The 11,338-nt window shown below is 42.0% G+C and overlaps 1 protein-coding gene across 1 annotated transcript in view; it reads left to right on the top strand.

Moving 5' to 3' along the window:
- The window catches only part of LOC116677460 (protein jagged-1b), a gene marked incomplete at its 5' end in the record, with an annotated part of 47,466 nt that extends 36,128 nt beyond the window's left edge, over nt 1–11,338 (top strand). The window contains 8 exon segments of the mRNA XM_032507933.1: nt 1,682–1,801; nt 2,429–2,542; nt 5,652–5,765; nt 8,332–8,445; nt 8,768–8,814; nt 9,113–9,289; nt 9,717–9,867; nt 9,964–11,338. Of these exon segments, the coding sequence (XP_032363824.1) occupies nt 1,682–1,801; nt 2,429–2,542; nt 5,652–5,765; nt 8,332–8,445; nt 8,768–8,814; nt 9,113–9,289; nt 9,717–9,867; nt 9,964–10,403 (1,277 nt within the window). The 3' untranslated portion in view covers nt 10,404–11,338.

Raw genomic sequence — 11,338 nt, 5'->3', positions numbered from 1 at the left:
ATAATAGTATAACCACTGCAGATTTGAAGCAAGCCGGAAAAACTCCTGTGGAGAGCGAAAGTTTTAAAACCGCTAAAACATACAATCCTAATGTTGGCCAAAGTTCTTTAACAACCCAGGCAGGCAAGGGATCCAGAGAGCAAGTGGTACCTCTTGCAGTCACAACAATTTGAGTTAACTCAGCCAAAGAAATCGGCTCAAACTCAGAGTGGCCCTGTCCTGTAGAAGATGGTCCCCCAACATCTGACTGGGGTATTATAGTGCAGATGTCCTCAACTCTCTCATAAAAATACATCTTAAAATCATGTTCTGACAAATCCGTGTTATTGACTGGCTGCTGACATTGTGCAAGTCTATCAACAGTTTCAAATAAAAGTCTAGGGTTGTGTTTATTATTCATAATCACATAATCACAGAAAAAAAGGCTGCCTTTGCAGTACCCATCCTAGACTGATAGGTGGTCAGACTGTCACGCCATGCCCTATAATAAACTTCAAGCTTAGTATGGCGCCACTTACATTCAACTTTCACATTTGTTTCTGTAGCTCTTTCTGAGAGTCAGTAACTCCTCATTTAGCCAAGGTGTATGATTTTTGGTAAACACTTCACACGCTTGCCAGAACGTGTACCGGGAGCACACCGACGTCTCCTGCGAGATCTCACCTGCGGCAGGAAAGTTGACTCCCGGCAGCGAAGTTCCTCTGGTACCGTAACCACGAAGAGTGGAGGATTTGCACCGTGTCCACCCTCAATAGTGGAAAGCCTCCCAAAAGAATCCCAGATATCGAACAGTGCCTGGCGCTCATAAACCAGTGATGATTTAGTGTTATTAAAAAGCAGAGACACCACCAGAAGAAAAACAAATGGCACAAACAATGATGATGGGTCAAAAACAAGAGCAGAGAAACGGCATGCCAGTTGGCGTCATCTTCTTTCTTCTCTTTTCAACCCCTATCAGTGCCTCATCTATATCAGTATAGTCCAAGATTTAAGATTTAAGTATAGATATAGATTTAAGATTTAAGTATAAATATAAATTTAGTGCAAGGCAGTTCGGTGCCATGGTCATATATTCATAATAATATTGTAGATTGAAATATACAGGAGGTAGATGAGCAGAACAGTGTTGATTGACTTTGTTCAGTGTAAGAGTGGGGGCTATTTCTGAGTGTTCAACGGAGTGACTGCTTGGGGAAAGAAACGTGTCGGCTGGTTTTGGCAAACAGTGCCCTGTTACCAGAGGGAAGAAGGTTGAGCAGTTTTTGACCAGGATGCGAGGGGTCTGCAGGTATATTTGCTGCCCTTTTCCTGACCCTGGACTGGTACAGGTCCTGGATGGAGGGATGGTCAGCTCCAATGATCCTCTGTGCAACCCTTGTCCGTTGCAGTCTGGCCCTGTCCCATTTGGTGGCTGACCCAAACCAGACAGTGATGGAGGTGCAGATGACAGACTGAATGAAGGCTGAGTAGAAAGTGGTCAGCTGCTCTGTAGGCATATTAAACATGTGTGTGTGTGTGTGTGTTGTGCTCTTCACTTGAGACAAAGTCAAACTGAAGTGAACCTGGATCCATCTGCATCGTTGTTCCTTTTGATCCCATTATACTTTATTTCCTTGCCGTTTTGTGCTGTTTAACTGAAATATAAAAGCGTACCATTAACCATACTTTTTCACGGTTTCAGATCTGAACTACTGTGGCACCCACCAGCCCTGTAAGAACGGTGGGACCTGCACAAACACAGAGCCAAACGAGTACCACTGTGAATGCCAGGAAGGTTTCAGAGGACGCAACTGTGACATCGGTGAGTGTGGCTTCACCATACTGCACAGCCAATGAACCAATGAAAAAACAACAGATTATTCAAATACTGTATGTGGATACGACAGATAACACATGTGAAATGAAATCCAGTTTGTTTATCTACACAAATGAAAGAGATGCTCAGTATAAAAAGGCTTAACAATATATGGCACAGGGAGCAAACGTTAAGGTCAAAATAACATATACAGTACATAAAAATATACAAAAACAAAAATATCTAACGTAAAAACAACATAGAGAAACAACACATTCAGATTCATTCGTTAGCTGATTTCATTTGCCATTACAAAAATGTCACTTCATGCCAACATTTTTTTTTAGTATTATGTCATATGAAAAATTATCACATTTTTGCAAAGTTGAATCTAATATATGTTGCTTCTCAAAACACACACAGGGAGAAAAAGAAAGAAAGTAGGAACATCCTCTTAGATGACTGTAGGAATTCGGCTTCATTTTGAGAAGAAGCAGCCTGCCCCACCTTTAATTTTCCATTGTAAACTGGCACTACAACATCAACTGTCAGTACCTATGTGAGTGTGCAGGGCCTTTGAATTATAGCCTCTTTTGTCATTGTCATCTGTCCGTCTTTTTCTCCTCACATCAGTGGAGCACGCGTGTTTGTCGTCCCCGTGTATGAACGGAGCCACCTGTGTGGAAGACCCGACGGGCTTCAGCTGCACCTGTACCAACGGCTGGACCGGACACACGTGCACTGATGGTGATTGCCAATGCCACACACACAACACACACAGACACACACATACACTCCTCACGCACACAACTCTGAGCTGAGGGACTGAGCAGTGTGAGATTGTCTGTGATTTGGCATTTAATTTGGAACAAAAGCAAATGAGTGACTCTAATCAATCCAACAGAGGAAGCTAAATTAGCCTGAACACAAACAGCAATCAGTGGTCTTTCTTGTACTGTCTGTCTTTGTGTGTGTGTGTGTGTGTGTGTGTGTGTGTGTGTGTGTGTGTGTGTGTGTGTGTGTGTGTGTGTGTGTGTGTGTGTGTGTGTGTGTGTGTGTGTGTGTATGTGTGTGAAGTGGAGCATCTTTGATCAACTTTATTGCTTAACTTTAGATAAAACTGAGTTAAGCGTGGGTTTCTTTTAATGGCCTTAATGAATTAAGGCTTTGTTGTCTAGTGGTTTATTCTCGCAGGTCTCGTTCAGACATTGTGTCCTGCATCAAAATACATCCAGACTTTAATCCCGACAAGGTGGATTAGTGTTCACGAATGTTAGCCGAGTGTGTTACAAGCACCTGGTCAGTCAGGTGTGAGGAAAACGAGGAAAACGCAGAATCCCAAATTGCTCCTGATGTAATGTGGAGAAAGCACTACTTACATGTGAAACACAAAGAAGATGCTAATAATTGCTGTTAAGGGCTGGCTACAAAAAAGGAAGTACAAATGTTGCAAGACTATAGTGTATCAATTGCATTCTATACCAGACACACATGCGGCCCGGAATACTAAAATACTACCAGCACAGACTTTAATCCCACATCTGAGAATTTGTGCAGCGACATCCGGTTCTCTCGTGATGTGGGGGAAAAATGTAAAGTTGTTTTGGGAGCAAAGCGTCTGCCAAATGAGTGTAATGTTATCAGATTTTGTTTGCTCTGTGAGAAAACTGAGACCACTTCCAAACATTAAAACAATACACACTTGTGTTTAGAACAGGAATGACATGTTGTCATTGGCATTTGTCCTCATCAGTTGTGGTGACAGCAGTTTGCTGTACAGTAGCCAGAGTTTTCTCCTAAAAATGTGCAATGCTAGGCTAACACCAGCTACTCATATGAGACAAAGCAATTCTCAGCAACAACAACGGCAGGATGGCATTCTAACCAGCCCAAGAAAGAACATTTGAACTAACATACCATATAAGGAACTTGCATTTTTTTCAGATGGTAATTAAGATTTTATTCTGCATCACATCAAACTAATTGAAACACGTTAATTCGTGTTTATCTTCAGATCAGTGTGTATTTACAAGGTGGCAGAGGCAAAGCGGTTTTGATTATGGCAGTAGGGGTATGAAGCGGTTGTCGCCCGGAGTTCACTGTGCTGAACTTCTGACGGTAATCGCCGGGCGGCATTAACACCAAAAACCCTTTGCTTTTTTGGGGAAACGCTCTTGCAGGTAGGTTGTCAGGGTGGTTGCCGCGCAGCGTTGTGAAACCTGCTTAAAACTTAAGAGATGATCAAAATCGAAGCGGCAATGATGTCCTGACTTTTATTCGCGAGTAAGAGCTCAAAAACGTTGGATCATTTCCCATGATCCCAATCCTATAATCCAAGCTATCTCTGATGACATTGTCAGGGTTATTTTCTCAAACTTTAGGAAGCAGAAGACATGAAACAGTGGAGTGCCCCTTTAAGATGACACTGAGTTGCCCCAAGACATCAGCTTCCACAGACACATTTGTAAGCGCATGAAGAAAAGAATATCTTTAAAGAAAGTATTGAGTCCCTCAATTCAACATAGTTTGATCTGTCTACGTCTTGGTCCCCGGTACACACTATATGAAATTTTACAGCAGCCCTCAAACCTTGTTAGATTTCCCACCTCCATGCTGTCAAATTGAATAAAGGTCAAACACGTTTTTTCCGCATAGTAACATCTGAGGTGTCACAACAGTTTGTCTTGGGCTTGTTCATGATGTCCGTGTGGGTCTAAGACTTATGTTTACAGCCGGAGTGTGTGTGTTTGTGCGTGTGTGTGTGTGTGTGTGTGTGTGTGTGTGTGTGTGTGTGTGTGTGTGTGTGTGTGTGTGTGTGTGTGTGTGGGGAAGAGATTGGATCATGCAGGTTGCGGTCTGTCAGAGCTGCGTGTGTAAACAAGCAGCGTTCCACATCTTCTGCTTTTACCTCGCTCGGGATAAACAGCGCTGCAGGTCGATCGCTGAGGGAGAGAGAGAGAGAGAAAGAGAGGAGCGGCACAAACAGAGAAATAAAGGAATAGTTTATTTTTTGCTCTTGTTATTTGTTGTTGTCTCTGTATGTGTTGTGGGGGTCTCTCTGGGGAATACACAGTGAGAGGATTGTCAGGCTTGCACGGAATGACAACCATAACCACAACACAGCTCTGCGTTTAGACTTAGATTTATATGTATAACCGATATTAATTAAAGGCTTCTTTGTTTGTTATGAATTCTTCGTCTAGTTTTGGGAGAAGTGCCGCTAGCTTGACTGGGTTATTATTGCTCAGGGTTGGAGTCAGGGTCAAGAGGATGGAAACTGGTTGTTCTGCAGGGTTAGGTAAATGAAAAAGGTTATGAGAGAGACAGAGAGCTGTTGACTGAAGATGTATACCACAGAGTCGTGCATGGGAAAAGTTATGATGGCACTACTGCATAAATATGCCATGTTTAATAGGAAGTCATGCATGGTTAACCCCTAAAATGAGAGATTCTCCCCATCTGTTTGTGCTCTTTTTCCTCACATTCCCTCTGTGTCTTTATCTGTTTTTAATTCCTTTTCAGATGAGGGGAACCAGGCGGGGCAGCTCCATCCCCCCCTCTTTTCTCCTTTCTTTTATTTGAATTCCCTCGTTCCTCCCTTCTTTCTGGGAAAGGTTTGAGGTGACAGCCATGTACGTGCAGCAGATGATTGCATTTATCACTGTTTGCACAGAAACCAGAGCAGCAGAAAAGAGAATGAAAACACGGGCCACCAAAGCATCCGCATACCATGCTACACTTCAGATCACATGGTGGCATCGCACAGACTCAGACACACAAAATGTCTCTTTGATACCCACACGCATAGTCCCATCACACCGACCAGTAGTTCATGTGCAATATTTTCCCTGTCCAGCTGCGAGGCAGTGTGACCGGAGCCCTTGTGGACGTGGAGCAACATGTCAGGAGACTCCTGGAGGATACCGATGCCTCTGCCCACCCGGATGGACCGGCAGGACGTGCCAGCTGGGTCAGTGGATCACAAATAACACTCATAACACATTTTACATCTATTAAATATAGAGGGCAAATGCCTCTGAATAATGCAGCAAGGCTAGGCATTAATTCTGTATTATCGTTTGATGAATTTAAGCAAAATCACAGAGGTAATATCTTATCTCGTTATCATTCTATAAATTTCTTTTATCCAAATTAATGATGATGAATGGAATGAATCCCCATCTGGATGTAGATGGAGCGTTCAACTGGAAATCTTAACTAGTTATTGAAGGTTTTGTTTCATGTAGCTGAATGCAAAAGGGTGGAACACAGTTCATTGATTTAAACATTAGTTTAATTACTTGTATTTTGTAATCCATTTGCATATATTGTCCACATTTCAAAATGACATGTTGATATTTGTAAATATATCCAAATTAATATTGCGAAATTGAGTTCCGTCATATTGCCCAGCCATACGCAAAAGTAATGTAATAGAAGCAAGTAACCAAAAAGCAAAACTGAGACACAGTTATTGTTTTTGAATATAGAGGAACAATACAATTTAATGCCAGAACTTTGGATTGCACAACTAATCAATACAATGTTACATTTTAATCTAAGCTTGACAGATGAAAAGACAATTAAATTGGTGCAAAGGGATTTTATCTGAGTGTAATGCTTCAAAAGTTGAGCACATTGTTTTTTTTTGTAACAGAGATCATTTTTCATCATTAAAGTATGTCACTACAGTTACATACAGGGTTCTATTAATGAGAAAATCTGATATTTACTATCCTCAAAGGAATCTATTCGTAGAAGCTTTAACACTGATCCTCAAATAAACAAAATTGATCCGAGCTGTAATTCATTGCTGGTTTCAAAAGCTGTGCTTCAATGACCAATGTGTGATTATTTGAAGTGAATTATGCATTTAAAGCACAAATTAAAAAGGGAGAAAAAAGCTGATGGCATTTTCATTCTCCTATTAACCCATCCTGACTGTGAATCAGTATTCTCTAAATGCACTGTCACGTCTCTTTGGGCCATTTTTGCTCATTTTGACAAGTATACTCCCAGAGGGTTGTTGTTTTAGATAGTACAGCAGAGGGAATATTGTACAAGATCAGGACACACACACACACACACACACAGAAGACATATTATATACAAACGTACAGTGGCTAGGGGGTTATGAAGTAAAAAGTGAGACATTTTTCAGGCTGACAGCCTCTCCTCTTCCTGTGTTAAAGTGATATGTCACTCTGACACTTGATAATCCCCCATAGTTCCACATCACAGGTCAGTAGCTCACAGGATAACACACACACACACACACACACACACACAATGTTCAGACACAAGTGATAAAACTCTTTATAACCTGAACTGAGAGGTAGAGCATCAGTAGTGCCTCAAATGGGGAAAGGCAATTATACTTTATATCAGTTCTTTCACTTTTTTATTACCTGACTTCTGTCCCTACATTTTTATCTTGTAGCAAGCAGACTCTGCAGGCTTTTCCTTCACACACACACACACACACACACACACACACACACACACACACACACACACACACACACACACACACACACACACACACACACACACACACACACACACACACACACACACACACACACACACACACACACACACACACACACACACACACACACACACACACACACACACTCACTCCTGTGCTAAATCCTAATAGGCCTCTCATTGATTGTAATAGGTTTAGATTACCTATAACTGACTGACTACTTCCTTTTCATTCATTCAGCGTTTCTTTCTAATCCTCCTCCTGCTTTAAGAGCCAGGCCCTCAGGGCTTCCTGTCTTTTTACACTCACCCAACACGACAGAGGCTGGGAACAGGCACACATACACTTAAGAGAAGCAGGGTACATGGTCTGTGCATAAACAGGAAATATGTAAGAAGATGCTGTAAGGCATTCCTTTGGATATACTGTGCATTTGTAAATAAATAATATTATAAGGCCAACACTGTCTCCAAGTGTTGGCGTGCATCCAGCAATTCCCCACTTCACAGTTGAATTCAAGCATCCACTTCAAAATTGAATTTAACAGGTGGCTGAAGATTGTCGGGGCCCGGTAGGAGACATGAGAATTAAATTCAGTGGTTTTATGGGCTGTTTTATCTCATTTCAGGGAGAGGTTTAACAAGATTAGACTGACATAACATGGTTCCATCAATAATAAAATGATGTGACAAATGATTACAATTATGATTGAATTTCATTATGAAATATGATGGAAAATTATGAAGTATAAAACATGAGCAAAATACTGACGGAAAGTATGTTGGCATGGCAATCATTAGGAGGCACACACACATTCATACATTTCTACAGATGTTGGGTAAGAAACTGCACACACACAAAAAAGAAATACTGCAACTGTTGCAACGGTTGAAAGGTAGCGGGTCCATGTAGAACTAAAGAGGAACTGATCTAGCAAGTGCCCAGTGTATCGCCGGTTTAGATCTATCAGAGATATTACATGTAAAGTAGAGATGAAACGTTTGTCAGATCAGTTTTCATAGAAACTTTTTCTTTCTCCCTGTAGACACCAATGAGTGTGAAATGAGTATATGCGTCCACGCCCGCTCTTGTCGCAACCTGATCGGTGGATACTTGTGTGACTGCCTTCCTGGATGGACGGGGCCTACCTGTGACATCAGTGAGTATAAAAGGGAAAGGAAAGCTATAAAAGAGGGATGAAGTGCTTGTCCTGTGACAGCTAGTGAAAGATGAAGAGCCGTAGTGGATTGTGTTTAAACAGCAGTTCCCCTGCAACTCCCTGTCCAGTTCTATTTGTCATATGTCACAGGGTATCACTGCAGTACACAAAAAATGTAACACTAACCAAAAAGTGTGTATGAAGTTTTGTTTTTGACTATTATCTCCTGTACCTCGCTCACCCATCACTGTATATAGGTGCAATATACACAGAGATATGATATTTATGTGCGATGGTTAATTCTGATTACTCTGATTTCTAGGGAACAGCAGCTGTCAGGGTTTGTGTCTGAACGGTGGTCGTTGTGAGGTGAGAGTCCTGGCTCTGCTGCCTTCTTCTCTCTCTGTCTAATTTGCCTTTCATCTCTGCATATCAGCTACAGCACTGACCCACTTCCTTGTCTTCCTCTCACTCTCTCATATTAAGTGTAGTGACATTGTCCCCTTTCTTCCTGTCACTCCATTATCTGTCAATTCTCACTCAACTCGGGAAATAAAGTTTTAATCATATTCTCTCTTTATTGCCCTTTCCCTCCACTTTATTTAATCGTTCCTCTCTCTGTTTTACATACATATAAATAACACACGCTCTATGCTGTCCCACGCAGGACCAGTCATCAGGGTCCAGATGTTTGTGTCCACCTGGTTTCTCGGGGAAATATTGCCAAAATGGTCCAAGTCCTTGTGACAGCGCTCCCTGTCTGCATGGGGGACAGTGTGTGGAGAAGGATGGAAGGACCGTCACCTGTAACTGTCCCACGGGACATTCAGGAGTCTTCTGTGAGGTTGGACAAACTTCATATATGTTAAGTTAAGGCTAGCTTAGTCTGCAGAATGAAAACATGACAGTAAAAGGCATAGAGTGATTAAACTCAATGGATATGGGCAGTGGAGGAAGTCCTCTTAATAGTGTGTGATTAAAAAAAGAAATGTTGAAAAATCAAACACAAATACAATTATCAATAATGAAGTCAAAAATACATATTATGTTATTTAGATGTTCTTAATTAGCGTCAGACAGCTGGAATAATGTCCTGCTCGGATAGTAGTGAACTAATTTGCAGAAAAACTAATTAACAAATAAAAAAAACAAGTACAATAATGCTCCAAAAAGGGAAGTAGATTAAAATGCTTGTCAATATTTGCGTGGTTACAGATCTGTCAAAATCGATGTAACTGTAACTGTTTTGTTGGTTTTTCCTATGATTTCAGATTGTGTTGGATCCGTGCAACCCTAACCCCTGCCAGCCGGGGGTACCATGTCGTAGCATGGAAGGTAGATATATGTGTGCATGTCCCGAGGGTTACTACGATAACAAGTGCATTAGCATAAAGAATCCTTGCATTGGTCAACACTGTCCAGGTAAGAAAAACGTGTGTGTCTTAAAAAGTACAAAATCTCTATGAAGTCTAGACTAACCTGTCTCTGACTAACCTGTCTCTGCCTCCATGTCTGAAGATGCCATGTCCGACACGACCAACGGGGGTGTCAGCTTCTACATCATCCTGGTGAGCGTCTTAGCTTTGCTGATGGTCTGTGGCTGTGCTGCCTGTGCCTTCATCCTCTCCCACCTCCATCGAAAGCGGAAAAAGCAGCAGGCCATCCCACAGGAAGAAGGCATCAACAACCAGAGGGAGTTTGTAAACCTCATCAGAAACGTGGACCGTCCTGTGCCCTTCCTGCCCCCCGCCACCCCGCTCGCACACCCTCCAGCCCCTCCTGCTCCAGTCTCACGTTGCTACGAGGAGATTGAACTGACTCTGCCGCCCTCCCCTGCACCTTCACACCCGTCTCCAGCACTAAAGCCAGCCCACGCCCCCAAACTGGACATTTCAAACCGCGAGAGGGAGAAGTTGAACCGCTTTCACTACACAGACAACCAGGAGCTGGAGGCCTGACCCTTAACTTTTGAGCCTCTGAGGAGCTTTTTTAATTTTATTTCATTTTTGCATTTTTCGCACTCTCTCGCTCACAGGAACCTGTTTCCAGTTTCTTGCACTGTGTCACTGTCGCAGTCATGAAAATGGGGTGCCCTAAGACCTTTATGTGCTCAGATAGATCATTGAAGGCTGCTAAGTAGAAAGGTCGAAAGTCTTACTGTGTTGCCGTCTTTTACCTAATTAACTATGAGAAGCAGCAGCATGTTTGACTGAAAGACACATCAGACTCTTACATTGATTTTGGAGACTTAAAACCTTAGAGTGCCTAAGATACCTTCAAGAGTAATTAGAGGATCATCGTCTAAGAGCCTCTCAACCTGTCTCCTGGTCCATGATGCCATCTGATAGGTGGTCGGACCTCCACTTCTGTTTTAGACTGAACTCTGACAGACGGAGAGATCATTGAATGGCTACTTATTTAACACTCAGTGTGTGTTTCTGTGTCTGGTTGGGTGTTAAGTGTGTGTGTGTGTGTGTGTGTGGGAGAAAGAGAGAGAGAGTGGAAGAGAGAATGTATATTATGAGTATATATGGAGGGATAAGGAAAGACTCTTTAAGAAAAGAAAACAAAGTGCGTATACTTGTCAAAGAGGCTGCATACTCCTGCTCCAAAGGCTTTTTAAGCCTTTTGAAAACTGTTTTAAAACTATACACTGTTGCCTGTATTGTCTCTGTAATACTACAGCTTGTCAAAGATGTATGATTTTTTTTCATACAAGTGTGTAAAATAGCTTTTTTGTACATGAATATATTGTACATATTGATGCCCTTTTTGTACTGTGGTTTGGTCTGAAAGTATCACTGTATTACTTTGCTCTGTTTGTCCCATTTCACTTTCCATTTGGAGCAACCAGCACATGTGGATTGTAATAAAAGTGCATTTACCAACTCTA

This window comes from Etheostoma spectabile, chromosome 3 (genome assembly GCF_008692095.1).
Source record: "Etheostoma spectabile isolate EspeVRDwgs_2016 chromosome 3, UIUC_Espe_1.0, whole genome shotgun sequence".
Taxonomy (NCBI): Eukaryota; Metazoa; Chordata; class Actinopteri; order Perciformes; family Percidae; genus Etheostoma; species Etheostoma spectabile.
This window is presented reverse-complemented; position numbering and strand designations above follow the sequence as displayed.